Source organism: Lampris incognitus, chromosome 16 (genome assembly GCF_029633865.1).
Source record: "Lampris incognitus isolate fLamInc1 chromosome 16, fLamInc1.hap2, whole genome shotgun sequence".
NCBI lineage: Eukaryota > Metazoa > Chordata > Actinopteri > Lampriformes > Lampridae > Lampris > Lampris incognitus.
In genome coordinates this window covers 23,772,396-23,798,325 of record NC_079226.1, presented here as the reverse complement: position 1 = coordinate 23,798,325, position 25,930 = coordinate 23,772,396, and the positions used below count along the sequence as shown (strand labels likewise).

Genomic DNA, 25,930 nt, shown 5'->3' with positions numbered 1-25,930 from the left:
ATTTACTTGTCTAAGTGTCTAAGTAAGTAATCTATGTAAGTAATCATTTACTTGTCTAAGTGTCTAAGTAAGTAATCTAGGTAAGTAATCATTTACTTGTCTAAGTAAGTGTCTAAGTAAGTAATCTATGTAAGTAATCATTTACTTGTCTAAGTGTCTAAGTAAGTAATCTAGGTAAGTAATCATGTACTTGTCCAAGTGTCTAAGTAAGTAATCTATGTAAGTAATCATTTACTTTTCTCAGTAAGTTATCTAGGTAAGTAATAATTTACTTGTCTAAGTAAGTGTCTAAGTAAGTAACCTAAGTAAGTAATCATTTACTTGTCTGAGTAATCTAAGTAAGTAATCATTTACTTTTCCAAGTAAGTGTCTAAGTAAGTAATCTAAGTACAGTTACATCATTTACTTGTATTTGAGTATTACATGTTGGGACAAGGCTACTCCCCTAATCTAAGTACGGTCAGTTCCAGTGTATCAAACCTAAATAGTCGTCAGTCTTAATACATGTTCCTCTTGGAGTTGATTCATGAGCATTGGGTAGTGCGACTCGTCAGATATACACTTTTTGTTGTATCAAATCACAAGTTATCTACCTCGTACATTGGTAGTGGAAAAAAATAAAACAAAACAGTCTTCTTAGCTTCCTCTGCCAACATTGTCATTTGGGTTTTATTCTAATTCAAATGACATTCACACGCTGGATATTTTTCAAATGGTTGACAGGACCCAGAGGTAATTTGTTGAGCTTCACAGGCAAAAAAAAGAGGGAACAAAAAGTGGGAAAGTTATATATTGTGTCACAGTGACATGTCAAATGGATTCATGTGTCCTTAGGAAAATCCGTACAATGACTACTGATCTTGTCAGGTGAACTGTGAAGTTGCTTGAGGAAAGCTAATAAGAATGGATTACATTTATATAGCGCATTATCTAGACACCCAAAGCGCTTCACATTGAAGGGGGAAACTCACCTCAGCCACCACCAACGTGTAGGACCCACCTGGGTGATGCACGGCAGCCATTGTGCACCAGAACGCTCACCACACATCAGCTTGAGGTGTAGAGGGAGGAATCACTGAGCCAATCACATTGAGGGATGAGTAGGTGGCCAGATGGAGAGCCAGGTTGTGAATTTTGCCAGGCCCTTGGGGGACCCCTTACTTTTTGCGATAGGTGCCATGGGATCTTTAATGACCACAGTGAGTCAGGACCTCGGTTTAATGTCTCATCCCAAGGACGTTCATGAGACATGATTATTTCAGACGTGTTACACCATTAATCGGGAAATTGGATCTTGTCCTTGGGGACCGCATGAATGCGGGAATGCTCTGGCTGCACGATTAAGACTTTTGCTAAATCCATCTGAATTTGAAACACCATAGGGCGGTGCCTCCATGCAAACTGACAGAGGTCAATGAATCAACTTGAACCTACATCACACGTCGCACGACACAGAGACAGATGTTCACGCTTTCCCGTGCAATTGTCACATGATCGTCATGACGCCTGTCAATGCGTGACGTCATGGGAGACACTGAGGCTGTTTATACCTGGCATTAACATGCGTCTCGGTTGACAAGTGGACCACTCTAAGTACGCCACTTCACACCTGGCATTAACATGCGTCTTCACGTGCCTCTCGAGTGACCACTTGTGATCGGATCTCACTTCCCCGCTCTGTATGCAAATAAACACCTTCAGCATTTCCGTTTTAAAGACCAAATGCGTCATTGTTTTTAACTGACGGGACGCAGCAATGCACTTCCTGTGCCTGGTCTGCCGGAAATTAAAAGAAGACTTTTGCAGAGACCTTGGCGCACGGGCATAATCAGAGCAAGACAGACAGAGTCCATTTCTTGGTGTGTCCCAGGCAAACCCCACCGGCCGACATGTTTGACGCACTTGTAATACATCTCTATGGGCTTCTCGAACATTTCGGACGTGTTGGACAAAGTGGTTTTGCACTGTAATATGATGCCATAGGCGCACGAATGAGTACGTACTTCTGCTTACGCGGAGGACGTCAGTTGAGTAAGGCGTCCTTCAGTGTGTCCCCAGGACACACTCGCATACACACCACACCACTAAAAGATGTGGCTATATGCGGCCCAGACCACCTCCGAATGTGGTCTGAGCGATCGGATCTCAGTGCGTCCTCAGTGCGTCTTGGGTGCATCACACCTGTACTGAGAGCTATCAATTTGTGATCAGATCACCCAAGACACATTTAATGCCAGGTGTGAACAGGGTCACTGAGGGTACCTGGATTCTTTTCCTGTATTGACCTTCCATCTACATACTGATTGATTCATGAAAAGGAAAGGATGAAGAGTCAGGTTTATGATTCGGGGTTTGTTTTGGGTTTTTTTTGTTTAAAAATTCGAGCTGATGCATAGTCATACAGTGGTCTGTGTAATAAAGAGATGGGAAGAGTGAAGTTTGCACTCGTTTGCTGATCTTTTCAAATGAGGGAGCTCATGTTTGATAACATGATGGTGTGGGGGGGGGGGAAACACTGGGCACTATGACCCAGCAGTTATCCAGTAAAAACACTGTGATCATTGCTGCATGTTTGATGTCAGGACAGTCTGTATAAAATCAAGTTATTCAACCACGGGGGGCCTGAAGAGAGGAAGCTCCGGAGAACCTCTGCTGTCATGGATCACACAAAAAAAGATATCTACGACACGCTGCCAGATGTTGGACTATCCTTTTCATCATGTGCAACTCAAGTCAAGAGTGATTATCTTGCCCTTTATGGCTCAAACAAACAGGGAAGGTGGGACGGGAGAAATGGATATTTCCCTCACAATCAGTTGTTTTATATTAGTGACTATTAAGGACTACTTTAACGACAGAAAATGAGGAAGAAACGAATCCATCAATCCGTCCTCTCTGCAAATAACTTGATAATTTCCATGACCAGATGTGCACTAAAGGGGGGTTGATTTTTTTTTTGATTTCCCTCAGAGGACAGCTGTGTGTAAGAGAAAATGCATCTTTCAAATCTCAGTGTCTTCAAACGTGACATCAAATATTAAAGACTGAAAAGTTATGGAGCGCTCCGGTCAAGTCGAGCCAACCCCAGGCTCCGGCGGACAGACGGTGAACTCCACAAATGACACGTTCAGCGCGAACCCGACGACGCAGGACGAGAGCACCGACGGCCTCGTCTACCAAATCGGTCTAGCGGCGATCCTGTCCGTCATCACCCTCGCCACCACCATGTCCAACGCGTTCGTCATCGCCGTCATCTCGCAGTCGAAGAAACTCCAAACTCCGGCAAACTTTCTGATCGCCTCCCTGGCCATCACCGACCTGCTGGTGTCCATCCTGGTGATGCCCGTGTGCATCCTGTACACGGTTATCCACACCTGGACTCTCGGACAAGTTATTTGCGACATCTGGCTGTCCTCGGACATAACGTGTTGCACCGCATCCATTCTCCACCTGTGCGTCATCGCCCTGGATAGGTTCTGGGCGATAACGGACGCGGTTGAGTACGCGAAGAAGCGCACGCCGGCCCGGGCGGCGGGGATGATAGTCACCGTGTGGGTCATCGCCATCTCCATCTCTCTCCCCCCGCTATTCTGGCGGCAGGTGAAAGCGGAGGAGTTGACCAGCTGTAACGTCAACACGGACCACATTTTCTACACCATCTACTCCACGTTCGGGGCTTTCTACATCCCCACGCTGCTGCTCATCGCTCTGTACGGGAGGATATACGTCGAGGCGCGTAAGCGGATTTTAAAACAGTCGCCCAGGAAGGCGCAAGGTAAAAGGCTGACTTGGGTTCACCTGCTAACCAACTCCCCCGGATCCTCAACACCTCCCCAGCGCGACACCGCGTCGCTGGCGAGTGAAAACCAAGTCAAAGTGACCGTGTCGGACGCGGTGCTGGAGAAGAAGCGGATATCCGCCGCCCGCGAGAGGAAAGCCACCAAGACGCTGGGAATAATCCTGGGCGCCTATATCGTCTGCTGGTTGCCCTTTTTCATCTACACGCTGGTGGTGGCCGCCTGTGTTACGTGCTTCTACCCTGAGCTGTTTGACTTTTTCACCTGGCTGGGCTACCTGAACTCTCTTATCAACCCCATCATATACACCATGTCCAACGACGACTTCAAGAAAGCTTTCCACAAACTTGTACGCTTTAGGTGCTGCTGCAGGTTGTGAGGGTTTATCCTCAGCCCGGTGTATTCTAAAAAAATAAAAACAAAACAGTATTTCTGTGTTTATTTTTCAATTGTAATAAAACCCTGGAAATCTGATGGCCATTTACAGGAATGTGCGTCTTCGTGTGACGCGATAAGAGCCGCTGTACGCTGCGCGTAATGGTGAAGGGTCGTAACTAGCCAACTTTACGCATCATTCAAATCGACGTGAACTTAATGCTACATACTGCAGTGCCATAAGATGTTTGATGCGAAGTAGAAACCAGTTGTGTGACTGGCATCACAGAGTCGGTTGTTTGTCGTCTGCATGGGATCTCCTCTGTGAACTCGTTGAAACGGAGGCGTTATTCCCGTGGCGAACGACCCATTAACGCGTTCCAGCAATACCGGACGCAGACAGCACGGGGCCATGTGTCAGAGATGGTACGTACACCAAATCACAAGCGCATTATCAATTAACACCCGTTGGTCCCTGCAGTTGGCTAAATAACATCAAGATCATTAAACAAAAAAAGTCGTTTTCTTTGTAAAAGTCAAGGCTCAACTATCCTTCTCTTCTGCCTCTGCCTCACGTTATCCATCTCTCGTGTGGAAGGGCACAGTCAGTCAGTCAGCGGAAGAGACAGCCGGTAAAGAAACCGACTGCCTGCTGAGCCAGGCGTTAAGCAAAGACTTGCAGCACATCACTGTCAAACAAGAAACAGCCTGTCTGTACTGCGGGTGCTGTTTGCCCGGCAGCGTGGGGAGCAGAGGAAGAACCAGGTTCAGTTCTGCTGAACAAACACCGCATTGTTTTACCGTGTGTGTACTATGTGCATGGGTCTGTTCGCTGCCACGTTTAAAGTGTAATTCATATATGTTTATTTCTGAAAGGATTTGGCATCTGAGGGCAACAGACTGGTTTATTGCCTGGAGGGGACATAACGTTAAGCCCCGGCCGGTGAGGGAACACAAGTAACGCTGGAGGTTTTACTGCGCTGACATCTGGAATAAACTTCCCCCGAAACCTGCCGTGTTAGAGATTTATCTGTTCAATTCAGACAATGTTGTGCAATAAAGGCTCTTAAGTATCTGCTGGGTCGTTTTTTTGTTTGTTTTATCAGTGAAATCAAACAAGGAGGGGTGCAGATTAGCCACTATTATACATTGATAACGTGGATAAGATAACGTCATCTTTCCCTGGGGGGTTGAATATGTGCACACGTCTGTGCACAAATGTGTTGTTGTTGTTGTTGTTGTTGTTGTTTAATCTGTGTTATATTCTTTTAGCGCGTTAGAAGCATTGTGCATGAGCTGGCTGATGTGTAGCCTTATAGTTCCCACTGACACGATCACTGTTGAAATTGGCAATATCATAATGTCTTACCAGATATTAGAGAGCCAGACCCAGGGCATTGAGACGACAGCAGAAATCATATGAACAGTTCTTTGTGGCATTCACATGGGGTGGAATGGGAGTCGATTAAAGGAGGAGGTAATAAACATCTGACATTGGCATCTCTCCGTCTGCACCCTCATCTCGGAGAGCTGCACAGTAGTGGTGCTCGCCGAGGCGTGAACTCATGAACATCTTGCAACACCCATGCCCTTCCAGGCCCCTCACCAGCCTGCCTTCGCCTACGCCGGGACATGAGCTACGCCTGTTACGGTTTAATGAGCCATGAGAACCGTATGAGAACAGTGTGGCTCCACAGAGTATAGCTCCCGTCCAGGATATGGTCTGCTGGCTTACTTGAATAGTCAAGTCATCATGCGCTATTAACTGCATACCGTGCATACACAGGAAGGAGTGCATATACTGTCAGATATGCACACACGCACACACAAAGATAGATGCACAAGTACACACACACAAAAACACACACACACACCTGTGCAAACACACATGCAGAGGGGTACTGCTGTGCATTTAGGGATTTTCACCAGGCTCAGAATGCATGGGCGATAATTATGCCAAGGAGGATGGATAACCATTCATAGGAAATGTTTTCCAGCTTTTTCTGCAGCGATGGCAATTTTATTTCACGCGTGATGGAAGAGTGAACAGGTATACTCTGTAATATGCTGCAGTGATACAGTACATACAGTGCCCAAAGTGTTGACAAACATAAATGTCCTTTTTATTTTTATTTTTTTCCCACAGCAGCAGCATAAGACATATAAGGACATTAAGGAATCTGCTCATTGTTTCATAGAGAGGACAATGGACAGTGGAAAGCCCCCCCCCCCGGTATGCTAATAGTTATAGGTTTGAATTAGTTGCAAACCATTCATTATATATATATATATATATATATATATATTATACATATATACATATGTATATATGTATACATATATATATCAAAATGAGAGAATGAGAGAGCTTGTGGTAAAGCTTTATGTCTGACACAGCCCTACATTTCATGTTGAATAAATAACGACAAAAATATCAGTGAGACTACATTCAGATTAACTAAAACACAGTAATAACGATAATTAAATAGACATGTAACCCATAACCGACTGCCATCATAAGGCCACCACCGTGCACCATGTGCTGCAGTGTTTGACCTTAGAAACACAGGAGTGAGTACTATGCATTCTGCCGCATTATCAGCACATAGTTTAACTCAGCATCTCAGCATTACCCAAATCCTCTACATGGGAAATGGGGGGGAGAAGGAGGAGGAGCACACGGTTCACCCAGTATACACCACATGAATATTTTATGCAGCAAGACTGATGATGTTGAGCGAATGTAGTTCATAATTTCACGTTACTAAAGAAAAGGTGCACGGTTTATCTGCCACCCGTCCAACAGCAGATTAGTGGGCCTCATCACATTATATTCACTTCATGTTCAGATAAATGCTTCCGGATGTATGAATTACACATGCACTTTTTATTTATTTATTTATTTATTTGTTTTGTTCACTTGCTCAGTGATCAGCAGCAGTGGTCTGTCATATATGAATGCTGTGGAGTGAGGAACATTGCAGTGAGGAGGAACATAAAAATAATAAAATATCCTTTCACCGAATGCAGCTTTAGTTAACAGCTTGTTTCATCCCCGTTTTTCCCGTGAAAGCTCTGAACGTCCATTATTGTTCAATGAGTGCTCGGAGTCTGCAAGGCTGTAAATAAATGACCTCCATAAAGTTGACAGCTGACATCGACAGAATAGAAAACAAATCAGCAGAGTATCTATTAAACCATTTTGGACTGTGAAGGAAACGACAATGAATGACAATTAGAGGTGACGTGAGTTTTCCAGACCAGAGTAGATTGCAACGTGAGATCAATCATCAGGTGGTGATAAATCCTCTACCCTCATTGGTAAGCGTGACAAACCGCTTTTGGCGCTAACTAGTGGCAAACGGTTACTTTATCATCCGTTGACATCAAGTTTTCATTCTTCTGCAAGAGTAAATGTATCTTTAAATACATCCGGTGTGACTTTAATTCATGACGGTCCATTACAGACAGTATGAACCAGATTAGATATGAATATTAACTGTCAGTGGATCTTTTTGTGAGAGCAGACAGACATAATGACTTTATTGAAGTTGATGACTTTATTCCAAATTGTTGATGCTGCATCTAACAAAACTGTTTTTACCAACATTGACTTGGATTATAGACTGCCATTATTTAATTGTACAGAGATAATAATGATAATAATAATAATAATTATTATTAACGATAATAATAAATCAATCTTATGTAGCACTTTTCTAACACTCAAAGTTGCTTTACAATGAACGGGGTGAAACAAGACAACAGATATACATGACACAGACATCCAGGGGCGGATGGGAAGGGGGGCTACGAGAGGGAGAAGTGGCAGCTACACATGACGCCAGCAGTACTCTCCCACTTACACAGATAGAAAAGGGCAAGGAAAACAAAAAACAACAGCACTGTGGACGTTGATTTTCTGTTGGGGCTTCCTCCCGTAGCCTATTCCTCTCCCGAGGTATCCACTAGGCAGTGGCACTATTTTACCCATAGCCGGGGGCTGGTTCGTGGGCATCAGGGAATATCCACACACCGGTGGGCCTGTGTACCGCACGTCTAGGGGCCAGACCTCCTCCGAGTCCCTTGTAGTTCAGCCAGGGTCCAAGTTGTACCCAGTTACCGTGTGTTGCCAAGAGGAGGCACTACATAGGGCTTGCTGTTGGAGAGGCTATGCACTGGCAGGGAGAAACTGACGTGCTCGGCTCTCCTGTTCGCATTTGTGCTAGCCAGTGAGACGTGACAGGGCACAGAACACTACACCAACACACTAGATGCTTCACAACAACCCCACTTCTTACAGAAGAGATAACTAGTTGTTTGTCACCAAAACTAGCCGCTAAATGACAACCTAAATAAGATAACATGGGAATGTACCCTGGTTCTGCTGAATGACGGAAGCTAAGTAGGTGTGGGCTTGGCTAGTACTTGGATGGAAGACCTCCCGAGAAAATGAGTTGCTGCAAGAAGTGGTATTGGTGAGCCAGTAGGAGGCAGTGTTCCCTCTGGTCCTAATAAACAACAAAAAATCCCAATGCCCAGAGCAGTGATGGGGACACTGTGCTGTAGGAGATGCCGTCCTTCGGATGAGACGTCAAACCGAGGTCCTGACGCACTGTGGTCATTAAAGAACCGTGGCACTTATCGCAAAGAGTATGGGGTTCCCCAGTGTCCTGGCAAAATTCCCCACCTGGCTCTCTCCATCTGGCCACCCAGTCATCCCCAGTGATTCCTTCCTCTCCACCTCAAGCTGATGTGTGGTGAGTGTTCTGGTACAAAATGGCTGCCATGCATCACCCAGGTGGGTGCTACACATTGGTGGTGGTTGAGATGAGTTTCCCTCTTTCGCTGTGAAGCACTTTGGGTGTCTAGTTAAAGCGCTATATAAATGTAATCCATTATTATTAGTAGCATCCACCCATTTCAAAGGAAAATGCATCGAAGAAACGATTTTCTTTAACGTGAATAGCCAATGCTTTCGACAAAACCACAAATAATTTTCGCAGCCTTATCAGGGCCTGATAGGGACAATATAAGAGGCTATACTGTAGGGTTGTCACCAACGAGGGTTTGGGGGCTAGCTCCACTTTCAGGCTCATTTTCACCCATCTACACTCCACACAGCAGTTGAATGGATAAATTGGGTTTCAAATGGTATGAACTGGTTTGTGTGTGTGTGTGTGTGTGTGTTTGTGTGTGTGTGTGTGTGTGTGTGTGTGTGTGTGTGTGTGTGTGTGTGTGTGTGTGTATGCGTGCGTGCGTGCGTGCGCATGCAATCACGAACCTTTTCATTCATTCGGTGGACTTGTATTGCTTCACTGCAGAACCACTGCCTCCTGATAACCTGTTTTCTGGCACAGTTTGATTGGGACTCTGGCGCAGACACAAACAAGGCTGAGACGTGTAGTAGTTTGAAAACTGAAAAGGCCTTTACTTGGCAATATCGACAAAAAAAATACCAAATAAATAAATAAAAAGAAAAGGCAGAACAGACAAAACCAGCATAGCAACAATTGCATTGATCAAAACTTAAGACTAGGTAAGGTAAATAGCTGTGAGCAGGGCAAGGCGTGACAAGAGCAACTTGAAAAATCATGTGAGGGGGCATTGAAAGAACAGGTGTAAATATGGAGCAGTGATTAACCCTGACATCACAGAAAGTTGAATCACTTCATCTGGACACAACACATATGGAGAGAGACGTGACCTCTTCAGACTGGCTGCAGGTATCCCCACCAATATAAAAAATACAGCTGCATAACAACCGAAACCAATGATCAGGTTCATATGCAAATTGCCGTGACTTTTCAGCAGCAATATGTACTATTCACAAAGGGTTGGGGAATATTTGCAATCACAGCATTGTAAGATGATGACAGATGTACTCTTAGGCCCCCTCCTTGGTTCAGGGATGGTCGTTCCCTCGTCACACAGATGGCCTCTTTGACTCCCCGTTCAAGCCAGCGTTCCTCCCTATCAAGGATGTGCACATCCTCATCCTTGAAAGAGTGGCCACTGGCTGGTAGATGAGTGTGGACTGCAGAGTCCTGGCCTGACGAGGAAATATATATATATATATACACACACACACACACACACACACACACACACATATACACACACACATATATACATATATGTACACATATATACATACACACACACACATATATATATACACACACATATATATATATATACATATATGTACACATATACACACACACACACACACACACACACACACACACATATATAACTTTGTTAAAATAAACACTCAACTGTAGGGAAAGTAGTCAATAAATAAGAGGCAAAATAATCCATTGTGTCAATATATATAATATATATATATATATGTGTGTGTGTAATATATAGTATATATAGTATATATATATATATATACCATGTAATTTTGTTATCCTGTTTCAATGTTGCATTCTCTCTCTCTGATGTGTGACTAATGTTTTTTCTTGTCTCTTCTCCCGTGTATGTGAATGGTGTGATGTGAGTTTCCCCTGTGTGCATGTGTAGTCTGTCCTCCTGTAAGGTCTACATGGTGATAGTGGTCACGTGACTCAGGTCCTAGGCTGTTCTGGTGGCATCTGGACACTGCTCGACATCCTTCTCACCATATCTTCATATATCTTTTAATTCCATTACAATTGTTATCCTCTTTATGTTGCATTCTGTAAATTGTGTTTTATTCGTACACACAACATCCATTGCACATCTGTCTGTCTTGGGAGAGAGATGATAATAATAATGATAGTAATAATAATACTAATAATAATATTGCCGATTGTAGAACCTCGGATCCAAGAAGAACAATGCGGATTCCGTCCTGGCCATGGAACAACGGACCAACTCTTTACACTTGTGGAAGTGCTGAGGGAGGCGCGGGAGTTTGACCAGCCAGTCTATGTGAGTTTTGTCGACTTGGATAAGGCTTACGACGGTGTACCCTGGGGCACTCTGTGGAGGTACTGCAGGAGTATGGGATACCGGGTCAGTTGCTACAAGCCATCCGGTCCTTGTATAACCAAAGTGAGAGCTGTGTCCACATTCTCGGCACAAAGTCAAACACGTTTTCGGTGGGTGTCGGACTCCGCCAAGGTTGTCCCTTGTCTCCGATTCTGTTTGTGATAACCACGGACAGGATCTCAAGGTGCAGCCAAGGTGAGGAGTGTGTCCGGTTTTGGGAACCTCAAAATTGCACTTCTGCTCTTCGCAGATGACGTGGTTTTGTTGGCTTCATCAGAACGTGACCTCCAGCGTGCACTGGGCCGGTTTGCAGCTGAGTGTGATATGGCCAGGATGAGAGTCAGCACCTCCAAGTCTGAGGCCATGGTTCTCTACCGGAAAAATGGCGGATTGCTCCTTCGGGTAGGGAATGAGTTGTTGCCTCAAGGGAAGGAGTTCAAATATGTCAGGGTCCTGTTCATGAGTGAGGGAAGGATGGAGCGGGAGATTGACAGGCGGATTAGTACAGCATCAGCAGTAATGCGGACGTTGTACCGGACTGTTGTGGTGACGAAGGGGCTGAGCTGGAAGGCAAAGCTCTCAATTTACCTGCCAATCTTTATTCCAACCCTCACCCATGGTCATGAGCTTTGGGTATTGATTGAAAGGGTGAGATCGTGGATACAAGTGGCTGAAATGAGTTTCCTCCGTAGGGTGTCTGGGCTCAGCCTCAGAGATAGGGTGAGAAGCTCGGACATCTGGAGGGAGCTCGGAGTAGAGCCGCTGCTCCTTCGCGTCGAAAGGAGCTAGTTGAGGTGGTTCAGGCATCTGATTAGGATGCCTTCTGGGTGCCTTCCTTTGGAGGTTTTCCGGGCACATCCAACTGGGAGGAGACCCCGGGGTAGACCCAGAACTTGCTGGAGGGACTACATGTCCAATCCGGCCTGGGAACACCTTGGGATCCCCCAGGAGGAGCTGGAGGGCGTTGGGGGGAGAGGGACGTCTGGAGTGCCCTACTTAGCTTGCTGCCACCGCGACTCGACCCCAGAGAAGTGGCTGATGATGAGATGAGATGAGACGAGATGAGATAATGATAATAATAACTTTATTATTTATAGAGCACTTTCCTAAAACAATTTTACAAAGTGCTTTACAAAGATATAAACTCTTCTGTTCCTCTCCCTGAGGTTTATTTCTATTTTTTGTGTTTTTTTTTTAGGGAGTTGCTCCTTATCTGATGTGAGGGTCTAAGCACAGGATGTTGTGTTGCTGTAAAGCCCCCTAAAGGAAATTTGTAATTTGTGGTATTGAGTTATACAAATAAAATTGACTTGACTTGACACACAAATAACCACACACACACACACACACACACACACACACACACACACACACACACACACACACACACACACACACACACACCTGGTTTGATGCCATAAACCAAAGTTACAGAGAATAATCATAAAATAAAATAGATGATTTTTTTTCTTGTTAGCAATCGTTTTATACATTAAGTCACAAGATTCATTAAAGTTATCTGATAGCAACTCTGGTGATAATTAAGGAACACAAGTGGAAAAGAATATCACACATGGATGGCATTTTGCCTTAGCTAGAGTCTGGAAGAATATAAATGAGGCTTTTCCCTCACCTCTGGGATAATTTACATATTGTCTATTAACCTTTTGATATCAACCACAAGAAACCACATTCAGTCGGAAACCTGACAGGCATGTTTGCGTATCTTTTTCCCCCCACAATTTGTAGCAACACAAAATGTCACAGAAGCTATTTGCATGACAAAACTTAATTCTACTCTTTTACGGTTCACGTAAAAAGCTATTAGACCATCAGCTTCTTGTCATTCCTTGTTCTAGTGGAGAACATTGCCTTATAGGACCTCCTCCCTTCTAAACAAGGTTCCCTCCTGTGAAAGTCAAGCACTGTCTTAGTATTCAAGTCAAGGCTCAGCCATTTTCAAGGGCTACGATCTACATAAAATCACCGAAGGCACTTTGTTCTGCACTTTTAGCTCCTTCCTTGTCATATTGGGGAGCTTCTGATTATATCCATACATTTTACACACATACATATATATGTACATGTTATGCAAGCACACACACACACACACACACACACACACACACACACACACACACACACACACACACACACACACACACACACACACACACACACACACACACACACACACACTTGCAAACCATTACAAATATAGGCACAAGCTTTGGCCGTGCATATTTGAATGAGATTTGTTTGCATTGTCTTTAATGCATTTCTACTGTTTGGCAGTGTTCTGCAGAGTATTTCATGACACCCATGCTTTGTTGGAAGAGTCTATGGAGGCATTTAACTTGACATGTTGACAAGCAGAAACTTGTTCATATGACTTGTCAAAATGCAGCAAACGGTACTTCTCACATTCAAACCGGCGTGATTTCCTTTTCATCGATAAACATGTCAGAGATATGTGCCCATTAACTTCCAAATGAAAAACCTATGATAAAAATAACAATAAAAACACGCTGCTATGAAATCAAGTCTCGTCGGCATATTCTTATCACTGTTAAAAAAAAAAAAAAAAAAAAGGACACTGCAGACTGCAACAATACTGCCGGAGAATCATTTTACAATGCATCTATCTTCTCTGTCCTTTATGAGATCATGTGGACAATTTGAACAGAGCAAAATACAGCAAATGGCCTGGAACCTCTAAACAAGTGCATGTGATCAGATTCACAGCATCATAAATTCTGGAGGTTAAAGTGGAGCCACGTTGTCCTCAACCTCCCTGACATGTGTCACATATACATTAATAACACATATACATCAATAATTATGAAATTTTAAAAAGCGATGAATGACATGCAAGGTCAAAGTAACAAGGTCAACTGAGTCCAATGCTAAGGTTGCAAATCAACATTTTTGCCTATTTTTTCTTAACCCAAAATATATGTTGCTGTTGAAAATTGATAGTATCCGTAAAAACATGGCATTATTTTTGCCTGACAGCACTATTCACATGTATGGAAGCAAAACAAGCACTCAGGGATGCAATGCTGGCGCTCTTTGCTCTCATTCTGGCATGTTTAGAAATGTGTCTGCTCCAATTCATCTGGAAATCAAATACACGCACACACACACACACACGCACACACACGATTTTGGCAGCATATGAGATATGAAACCACCATCTGCTTTGCCTCACTCATTTCTGAGAACATCACATCAAAATTTCTAAATTCGTTTCTGGTATTAGCTATACTGGAGATTTTGAAAAGTAGGTGCAATAGGACGGTGGAATGAACCTCGTCAAAGTGCAAAACTCGAGTTACGACATTATGCCTTGGCTTCATGCACCTGTGGCAGCCAGTTGCGACAAGTGATGTAGACCCGGAAGACAAGACAGGTTGAATGAAGGGGCTTTAATGCTCAAAACACAAATGACAGGCTTACAGTTCATCAGTGGGGAATGGGAAACAGGCGAACAAGTCAAATCTCAAATCAGGCAGGTTGAAAACAGGCTTAAGGTCTAAACCAAAGGATAGGGCAGGAACAAGAACAGGAACAGGCGGAATCAGGATCAGGGTCATGTTGGCGAGAACAAAAGCGTCCATAACGAGCTGGTAGGGAATGGATAACTGAAACCGGTATAAGTACTGAGGAGGTGATGAGGGAATGGGTAGCTGGTACAAACAATTACCAAGTGGGAACAGGTGAGCAGGTGGGTGGGATAAACCAGAAGGAAAGTCCAGGGGTATCTGGTGGACAGGTGGAGGAATGGCGAAGCCTAGAGTAGAGAGTGCTGAAGGGCTGAGGGCAGGGACGGAGACAGAATGGGTAAGGGGAACACACCCAGGGCTGAAGCAGGAATCGCGACACAGCCAGTAACAGACTGACAGGCATATATCCTGCCATGGTTTAGTCATGATGTCTGTGCTGCCTGTGTCATACTGCAGCCTCCCGGTGGCTTTTAAGCAGGTGTGGCACTGTCGAGCACCACTAGCTTGCAGAGCTTTAAATCCGCTGAGACAGGAACACATCCCTGATGTGATGTCAGCTGGCCTGACCTCCATCTCCGTCTCTCGCCATGCTTTCCTTTGTTTCCCCAATCCATCATGCCTCTGTGTTCCTCCAGATTCATCCTGCGCTTTTGCTTTCCTATTCTCCACCTGTCCCCGCTCCTCAATTTTCCTTCTCATTCACCTCTTTCTCATGCCCCCGCTTTCTCTCTTGACTCTCCCTCTCTCTCCCCTCGTCTTTCTCTTTACCCCTGGACCTCTCCCTATCTTTCCTTCTTCTTCTTCTTGTGCACTTGAATTACTCCTTTTCCTCCATTCTCCTCCTTTCTCTCACTGTCTACTCTTTTTTTTTCTATCTCTGCATGTCACTCTGGCCCACTCCCTGATTCACGTGTTTCATTACCTCTCTGCCATAGAAAATGAACTCTGCCTATGGGGAACATGATGAATGGGATCCATTTTTTTTCTGGATACCAGGAGCCACAGTTTCATCTCCTTCCTAAGTAGCATGAGAACTGAGCCTTTTACCCACTGTCCAGTGGGGACTGGTGGTGGGAGTGCTCTTGGGCCTTTGCACCGGCACCTCTAAAAGAACACATAGACAAGGCCTGGACATGGTCTCGGGGATTTCACCTGTCAATGGTCGAGTCCTTTGAATGTTTAAGAGTGCATCATGCCTTTGTTGTGCTGCTGCTAAAACCTACGTGCCAATTGTACCTGGCCAATCACCCCGCTCTCTGAGCTGTCCTGGTCGCTGCTCCACCCCCTCTGCCAATCCAGGGAGGGCTGCAGACTACCACATGCCTCCTCTGATAAATGTTGAGTCACCAGCTGCTTCTTTTCACCTGACAGTGAGGAGTTTCATCAGGGGGACGTAGCACGTGGGAGGATCACGCTATTCCCCCCAGATTCCCCTCCCCCCCGAACAGGTGCCCTGACCAACCAGAGAAGATGCTGGTGCAGCGGCCAGGACACACATGCAAGACATCCAGCTTCCCACCTGCAGACACAGCCAATTGTGTCTGTAGGGATGTCTGACCAAGCCGGAGGAAACACTGGGATTTGAACAGGCGCTCCCCATGTTGGTAGGCAATGGATTAGATCGCTACACTACCCTGACACCATGTGCTTATTTGTAGTAACGACCACTTTACCAAATAAGTCCATCCAGCACGTATAGCTACCTAGCTACGTGCTGGATGTGAAGCACATGGCAGGTTGTTTTTAACAGCAGTCAGAACACTTCCACCTATTCAAAAAAGCCTGCGGATGCCAATGTTTAATCACATCTATTATGAAGTCTGTTCAATCATCGTATATCTGAGAGAGATTTCCCAGACGCAAACCATTTAGTATTGCCTTTTTCTTGGTTATTTAATCTAATCAGGCTTTAATATTGTTCAGCGCCTAGGATACACTATCTCTGTTTGTTCTGGCTCCAGCATTTCCATATAAACTTTTATTAAGTTATCTCAACTAGAGGCTCATCCATCCCAGGTCTTTGGAGGTTCATGAAGGTCAATCCATATCTTCCCTGTTGTTTTGATAGGCTTTGTTAAGCAGAGTAATTGTCTGCTTGGTCACCGTCCTTGCTTTCTGTCATCCTATCTTAAATGAAGGTTTGATGTGATTGTGCAGCCCATCAGGCTCAAAACTTAATATGTGGAACTTGCATTCATACATTTTAATAAAGCTTTTGTGTGGTTTTTTTTCTTTGCATTTTCAGAGACCGAAAACACCAGCAGTGATTCAGCAGGTCAGAACTGCTCTGAACTCAAGATAAAATCTGTGTTTTAGGCTCGTCGCATAGAATCAATTATTTAGTGAGCTTTTTTTTTTTAACTTCTTTCCCCTCCCACCTGCCCCCCCGTCCACCCCACCCCCACTGTCTCTTCTTTTAGATGGAGATACACGTTCTACACTGGCTGCTCAATGGCGGCTAGCTGAGGATGGTCCAGAGGGAGCTATTGTTCGCTCGGCGTTGTTAAATATCAAACCCAGCTGAAAGAAGAATATCAAATGAGAGTATTTTCCAGGAAAATTCTTATTGTGTTATCTATGTCCCCCGGTGGAGGTTAGAGCAGGCAAACAGAATGTGTCTTCACAAACATTATAGGTATGAAGAAGTTTTCTTTAAGGCGAAGAGAGAAAAAAAAACCCCGAGAAATTGTCTTTGTCTCTCTTGCAGAGGGACAAAGTTTCTTCCTCACGCCCACAAATCCCTCTTTCAACAGTACTTAAGCCTCTGAAGCATAAAGAATCAGCCCTGTAAACACGGATTAAACATTGTCTTAAGAGTCCACATTTGTTTTTTGTTTTTGTTTTTGTTTTGTTACTGAGAACCCCATTGGAAAAGAAAAAAAGGTCTTAGTCCGTGATAAGGCTTAATCCATGTCTATGAAAAGAGCTCTAAATCTTTGCAGAGCCCCCTGCCGAGGGAGGTGAGCTGTCAGTGAGGTTGAGGAGGTAGTGGGTGATGTAATGGCAGTAATGGGGATAAAGAGGCCTGTCGCGAGGCTCGTGCCACGGAAGGATTCACAGATGGAGGACGGACACAGGTTTGGCGGAAACACAAGAGTTTTTATTTCCTGAACTATTTACAACTGTCTTTGTTTGCATGTTGCACGGGCCGGTGCTGCTCAGCGGTCCGGTCTGCTCCTCTCTGTGCCAGGAGCCTCTCTGTTCTTCTCTCTCTCCTTCTCTCTCTCTCTCTGTCTCTTTGTGTCTCCCGCATGTATATTCACTCTGACCGTGTGTCAGTCCAGGACCCAGCCTCACTGCAGAATATAAATAAAGCATAGCATGTCAAATGAGTACACCTGAGGCTAATCACTAATCAACCGCCATCGCATCTGCTCTCCCGCGCCCCCTCTCTCTCTCCGCTTGCAGCCGAGGCTACGCCGCACCCCACTATCACAAAGCCAAAACCTCTAGGTTAAACATATCAATAGAATTCTATTCTATTCCGCTCTATTCTGCGCTAGTTCTATTCTGTTCTAATGTGCTGTAAACAGGGACCCTGTATTGAACCATGCACAATGGAGCCAAGCTGAGATCTATGCAGCGATGTGGAAGACAGGGAGAGAATGAATCCAGTGAGTGCTTGTGTTTGTGTGCATGCATGCAACGTCCTTGTGCTTGTGTGCATTTGTGGCATTGGAGAGGTGAATGGCAGCAGCTCCATGCAAACCTTCCTTGTCTCAGTTTTGGGTCATTCAGTTTCTTGCATGACAGAGAGAATTATGCTAGTAACTGACACTGCGGCTACCTCTATCCAGGGCAATTTTCAACCACTTTCCATTTTTTCTACCTCAACTATGTCAGAAAAGATGGATATTACAGCCGGGGTTAAAATGGAATTCCATAGTGGTTGAACCAGAAGTGTTGTGACCACGAGTAGTGCACCAAATGAAATGTGCATTTGAAAACCACTGAACACAGTTAAAACCAGGGCCGGCTTTAGGCATTGGCGACAGGCGCCATCTGTTGGTAGGGGCGCAAACTGGGGGTGGGGATTTTTTTTCCTTTCCCATTTGGATGACAGCTGGGTTCAGAATCACCAGTAACAGAAATCGCTACTTTTTGACACATTCCTTCAAAGAAAGCGTTTCCAACTTAAGCTCAACACATACGTGATACAGGAATGCAACCACCTCTAACGCCATGGTTTCGTACCAATAATGCACATAAGCGGCCAAATCACATATTCTGGCATGAATCACTTCAGATAATTACCACAATAACACGTAACACATTTCCTAAAAATAATAACTCAAATAACAACTCCAAAATGACACAAATGGAAGCGAGCGTGCACCCCAGGGCATGCTGGGAAGTCCTCTCTAGTCCACCGTCGGCCCCTCCTCTCTTCTAATCACACACGACGATACACACAGGGCACACCGTCAATCATCCCCTTTTGAGAGCGTGCCAAGTGTGCATCAATGAAAAGAACAAAGTTGTGAGGGGCAGAGGGGAGAAAACAGAGAGGAAGAAGGGCAGAGGGGAGAAAACAGAAAGGAAGAAGAGGAGGGGGGGGAAAAAGCCCAATATAAAAGGCGAGTTTGTACAGCTACTAAATTTTAATTGATACAGACTTTTTTTGTCATCAAAAGGAAGCTAAAATTATATATGCTAGCAAGCTAGCTATTTTTATGCTAAACTGTCGTTGGCATTTTCTGTGCACTATAAAATAGGTCATGTTTGACTTTTCTGATCAAGTATTTTGATCCAAAATAATCGGTTTGTGGAATTAAAGCAAAAGACAACATAAACGTGTCCCCTGGTAGGAGAATAAAACTGAACTATTATACACTCTTTCTCCGGCATCAGTAATTGTTTCATTCGTTTAAATGTTTTATTGTGCATCGTCAGTGGAAAATGATAGGGCTGTGTTTTGACCGATAAATCTTGGTCTATGAAAAGTGTTTACTTTTTAACAATTGGGTGTTAGCCTACCTATTAAGTAACATTAGGTTTAATTATTAAATCAGACATCATTAATGTCTGATAGGACTCGAACTTAGCTTAATGGCATGTACTCGTGTTGTTCTGTCCTGCCTAGATCCTTGCTTGTGTTGTATCAGCTCTCAGATGTACGTCACTTTGGATAAAAGCATCTACTAAATGAAGCTGTACATAGTAAATTGGAATTGTAAATCAGACATCATTACTATAACTCCGCCACAGGGTCACTTTGAAAATATCTGGACAAACGTAGTACCATTTATTAAGTAAAGCCATGCTTGTTTTGGATTAAGGGGTTGTTGGGGGCTCACACAACTTCGCTCAGGGCAGCAAATAGGCTAGAGCCGGCCTTGGTTGAAATGCACTGATTACTCTAGGTATCTGATACTGATGATATTTTCATGATAGAGCCCCATCGCTACATACACAGCTGATGTCTCTTGCAGCTCAGAAGCGTTGTTGTATACAGAGACATCAGGTAGTAATTAACCCTAAAATGAGAGAGAAACTCAAATATAGAGGTGCTTTCCACCATCCAACAAATAAAAACCCCTTTCTGTCACATAAAGTAAGAGCATTTAACATCTAATGTCTGAGGGATTTTTAACCAATTCCAAGTCACGTGCTCAATAAAAGGCTCACTGTTCAGTTCATCAACAGAGATTATTGATTTCCACTTTTAAAAAATGTCCAGAGGTTTATCATAATCAAGTGCTTAAAAATGAATTGGGTCATGAGTTCGCGTTAAAAGTGGCTTGAGAAATAAGAGGTTTATTTCTGAAAGAGTTATTTGTCCGTTTCAATATTTAACATGTATGTACATCGACCTGTACACTGACTTCATACAGTTGTGGCTTTGTCTCCTGCAAGGATGATTAGACATGCTGCCCTCTGTTGGTGCCTTAGCACACTCTGATACGCTGCTGGACACCATTATCTATGGGGAGAGATTCAACTGTACTGTATACAGTCAGTTTTAACATTGGGTGCTTGTAAAACGTCACTTCGTACTTGAATGAAGGTGGACATTGATAGATCTTATTGTATAGACATACGATAGTATCAATTCCTGCTCTTCTAAGTAATTGACAAGTGAAACGAGAAATAGAAAAACCTGATCTGATTCATTGTTCTAGTTATTTATAAAGTAAAAATACTAAACGTCTGGTGGTTACAGGTTCACAAACGCTAATAATTGCCTTCCTCCAGTTCATATCATTATGAAATGAATACTTTAAATTATTATTTTTTGGCTGCTGGTCAGACTAAGTGCACAGTTTCAGCAGATCACTTGTGATAGGCATTTGTGATTATTTTCGACATTTGCTGGACAAAATGATTAATCAATTAATCAAAAACTGATAACAAAACAATAATACAATTATGAAAATAACCATTGGCTGTAGTCCTACACACTGTATATGTGACTGCTGATGCCCAATGAGGCACTGTACTTAACACCCTTAACTAAGGCAGGGGGTTACAATGTGTGAGCTTCCCAGTGACATCCAACGGCTACACAAGAGTTAAAAGGTGTAAGGTGTAAATGGGTTTACAAACTGCACAGCTCACTGGCATTAACCTGGTGGCTACTACAAGTACATACAGTCTGCATCATAGATTATCTAGGAGTAAGAAGACTGTCACGTCTAAACTGTAGCATCAGGTCCCACAGTTGGGTTCTGGCACAAGCAGTCAGACACCATACTGGGTGTAGTATTTTCACTGCTGCAAATCTAGTAGAGTGGATCATACTGGGATGAGCCCAGAATGGATTCTCCCAACTGAGCGAGATAAGACGGGTGACTATCTAATATTAGGTGGTAGCTGTTTGCCTCTGGTCTTACTTAGTCTTCGACCAGAAGGAAGAATCAAGCTGAGAACATAATGGAAATAGGTGCCAAACGCTTTTATAGATCATATCTTCCTTTTCATATATTTATTGTGCCTAATATTCATCCACCCGCAGAGTAGAAACTCATGACAGAAAATTCCTTTCCTGTTGTAACTCAACAACCAACAGTAAACCTTAAATGAACCCCCCCCCTCAAAAATAAACCAACATTAGATTCTTGCTAAACAAAATATTTACATTGTTAATTTTTACTCAGCCATGTTTAACTGGCGCTACTTGGAGCATTCTCTCAATTCAATTTGTGCGCATACACATGCACATGTATGGCAGAACAAGCATGAGCACACATATGCTGAGCATCATATAATAACTAGGCATTTTTATCACACACACACACACACACACACACACACACATATACACACACTGTATCCCCTAATAAAATAATCACGTCTGACAGCTGGCCAATGCCACTTTCCCTCTGTTGCATAATTAAAACTGACCCTTCTAATTGGACAATGATTCAAGTCATTGGCCAGTGGGAGGAAGTCATTGCCCATGTGAATATCATGTTGATAGAAGCCAGCTTGCGTTGTTTCCCCAAAGGAGATATATTTAAGAGTCTTAAGTACAAACAATGCATGTTAAAGTCAACAATGCATAATTAACTCAGCAAGTCAGCAACAAGACCAATGTGTTACAAATCCTGTTGAAAGTAACAAAACCTTGTTTATCAGTATTCACTCGCATTACGACACGGGTCGGCAACCTTTTGGATGTCACTTTACAAAGTTTAAAAACACAGACCCGAGTGCCAGTTCATTTTCATAGTGAGCATTTATCTATTTGTTTATTTACTGTTGCGACTTGTCTCCCTGTCTAGATTCATCCATCCATCCTCATGCCAAAAGATCTGCGCTCTACACACACACTTTGTTTTTTTGTTTTTGCAAATGTATGAAACTTACAAGGATGCAAAAGAAAATTAATTAAATCTCTAAATACAATTGTTTGTCACAATATCTGGTAACCACTGTTAGATGTAGAACGTTGTTTACATCCACACCCTCACCAAGGCCTACGCTGAATACCGACGCAGCTTTCAACGAAGAGTTGGCCTTACGTTTTCAGCTGTAATGCGCCTCTCTACAGTTCTCACAGAAACGGGCATTTCTTTGATCCTGTTGATGATTGTGTCTTTGTTTGGTAACCAATCAAATATGACCCCCGAACTGCTGAGAAAAGCCTCCTTTATATACTCTCCACCGGAGAATGGTTACCCGTGTTAAGCAATGCACTGCATGACTTCATAGCTTCCCTCTGTGGCTTGGTTTCGGGCGGCACATTGGGTTGTAAACACGCTGCTTTGCTTCCCGTACTGGGCCGCTGCCCTCTGGATTGACTCAGCCTTATCAGCCTTATCTTTGAAGTTTTTCTCATGCCTTGTTTCAAATGACGTTTCACACTTTAAGTTAGACACACAACATTTTCACAGCAGAGAGTGCACAAAGCTCGGTCCTTTCGTGAAATAAATGCGAATTCATTTTTCCAAGACCACTGAAAGAGGCGAATATGAGACAACGTACTTTTTTTTGCTTCTGCCATCGTCAGTTCTTGACATAATGCAAAAAGAAAAACAACAACAAACAAACAAACAAACAAACAAAAACGAAAGCTAGCTAGCTATGCTACATTTTCACTACCGCTGTAATTCTGCACTCTGGGCAGATCAGAGGGAGGGGGAGGAGGGGGATGATAGACCACGTCACTTGTGAGCGCTTGCTTGCTGTCAAAAACAATGGTGTATTTTGAGGCTAATTAATTATTTCAGAATTATTTTAAATCGAATTGTTCTTTAGTTCACAGATAGGCTATACTTTATATTAAAATAATTTTTACTAAAAAAGGTATATTGAATTTTTTTTTAATTGAACTGCTCCACGTGCCCATGTTAATGGCCTCGCGTGCCACTGTGGGCACGCATGCCATAGGTTGCCGACCCCTGCATTACAATACACTTTGAGTTTGTCTGCTATTAGCTGGAGGGAAATCGGATTAAATGTCCAACTTTTACCTTGTCTTAATCCTCACTGAACCAAAAATGTTTAACTTAATCCTGACCATGACCTATGACCCTGACCCTAATCCTGTGCAAACATGACCTGAAAGCCTAAATAACAGTTAAATGTGAAATGCTATTTCACCATATGCATCCCGTTAAGACACATGTGGTTTGAACAAGTTCCCTTAAATGGGGTGAAGTCCAGTGAAAAAACATTCATAATTTCAAATAGAGTTTCCAGAGCTGATCCCAAAGATTGTATTTCACGAGTTCACATCACTGTATATCAGGACCTGGCCAGAAAGTAGTTTTCATGCATCTCCAGTGGTTATGTTAATTTTAACTAGTGTCACATTACAATTCTTGTTCTCCTTCTCTGTGTCTGTACTTTGCTTGTATGGACACTGAGGTAGGACCCTGTCCAGAATAAATCAGATTCCAATCATAAATGGATGCCTGACCACCACAGATCTGCTTCTGAAAATCCCATGGCGACATGTGGAATATATGATCTTACGTGTACAGACCTCTGACTGAACAATATGTTTAATTGTGGTCAAAGGAACTGAGAAGAACAACTAATGTAAGAATCCAGTTGCCTTCAGCTTAGCATTAACACATCAAAATAATTAAACAGTTATTTTTTTAAGGAAAGCAGAGATTGAACATGTTAATTAATTCGGTAATTCATTTCTGATTTAATTCAACCAAAAAGGCTTTAACATAAAATTAATTGGGAGCCTGCAAATCAAGTGACTGAAATTATAAACACCATCAAATCAATGACATAAAATGTCTAATTTCTAATGTATGTGATAAATGAGAACCGTGAAATGACATTCAATGCCAACTCCCTGATGTCCTCCACTGTGATGTTTGCATAAGTGTAAAATGCATAGTTCCTTATTCTGAATTTTCCACTGACAGCAGCAGTCAGCACACAATTATCAACAGGGAGAGCTGGCAGGGTATTGGTAAGAGAGAGTGAGACCACCCCTCAGTGGTCTCTCTCTGTGGTCTGCGGCTGTGCACTGACTTGGGGCCTGACATTAAAAGAGGAAGCTAATTCAGCGTGAAATAGGACTGATTCCTTGGTAAGGGCTGCACTGATTTTTTTCTCTGCAAAATGGAACAACAGCAGTAACTCAAGGAACATATCTAATATATTATGGAGCTGTTGGTTCATTCATCCTCAAAGAAACACATGACAGCAGCATATGCAGAGGAGCTCCAAGCAATACCTTTCTACCAGCTAAGACATAGAGGAAAGCACCAAAAGGTATTCTTGATGCAGGAAGGGCACACACATGGTGTATTGGTTTGAGGGCAGGGGGAACCAAGAGTGACTCATTCAGCTGTGTCTAAATGACTTCCTCGCCTATATACTGTATATGTCTAAGTTTGAGGAGATGGAGAGAGAAGTGTAGGGAAATACTGATGGTTTGGCTGGTGTGTACGAGCTGTTGCTTTCAGCCCCCGCAACCAGATAATTAAAGAGCGAAATGCTCCAGAAAAGGAATTCGATTGAGTGCTCCAGTAGAGTGCGTGTACCTTGTCCCAATACCATACAGTATTTAGGTGCGGAAACCATCAGGCTTTGTCCCATTCCACAGTCAGAAGGAAGGGCTGAAGAACCCCACTAACCCCTGCAGCCGGAGCAAGAATGAAGTGTATTGTTTGACGGGGAGCTGAGTGTACAGTACTGCATAAAGCTGCAACCTCAATTGGCAGCCACAAGGCTTGGCCCTCACAAGGCAGAGATCTGCTATGGGTACTGGGGGACAGGGAGCATAGTGAGGGCTGGAGACAGTCTTTTGGGCTGAAAAAGAAGAGACGGTGTAGGTGAACAGAAAAGAAAAAGAGGGGAATGGAGAGAGATGGAGAGAGATGAATAATAATTTAAGAGACATACGTAGACAAGACAAGAGTCTGGATATCAGTGTCGGGGTGACAGCGGGGAGTATCGTCTTCCAGTCTAGTACAGATGGCGGGGGCACAAGTTGACTCAACTGACAGATGTGGGTCCATAAGGTGGCTAACAGGATGAGGCTTGGTGGCCACGTGGCCTCGCAGGGATTACAGACAGCAAGAAGAAGGTAAAGAGATTATACTCAAAACAGAACCTGCTTTTTTAACCTCATCACCATTGTCCTACTGAAAGTGGAGAAGGAGAGTCCCTGTCCAAAATTCCACCAATTTTGCTCAAACTCTCCTCCCTCCATTTGGCCATCATCACAGGTATCTCTTGAGCTACAAGGATCAAAAACCACCCAGGATCTAAATCAATCTGCTGAAGCGCTGATCTGATGCACAGGCAGGGGTGGATTGGACTGCGTCCTTTGGCTCTATGACAGAAAGCTGGACACAC

General features: G+C 43.6%; 1 protein-coding gene across 1 annotated transcript; it reads left to right on the top strand.

Moving 5' to 3' along the window:
- Positions 1–3,054: 3,054 nt before the first annotated feature.
- On the top strand, positions 3,055–4,176 carry htr1b (5-hydroxytryptamine (serotonin) receptor 1B). The gene has a single exon (XM_056296204.1). The coding sequence runs from the start codon at positions 3,055–3,057 to the stop codon at positions 4,174–4,176; it is 1,122 nt and encodes a 373-aa protein (XP_056152179.1).
- The last annotated feature ends 21,754 nt before the right edge of the window (positions 4,177–25,930 follow it).

Bases quoted from the DNA above. Each gene is read 5' to 3' on its own strand.
- htr1b (XM_056296204.1), top strand. From the start codon at position 3,055: ATGGAGCGCTCCGGTCAAGTCGAGCCAACCCCAGGCTCCGGCGGACAG.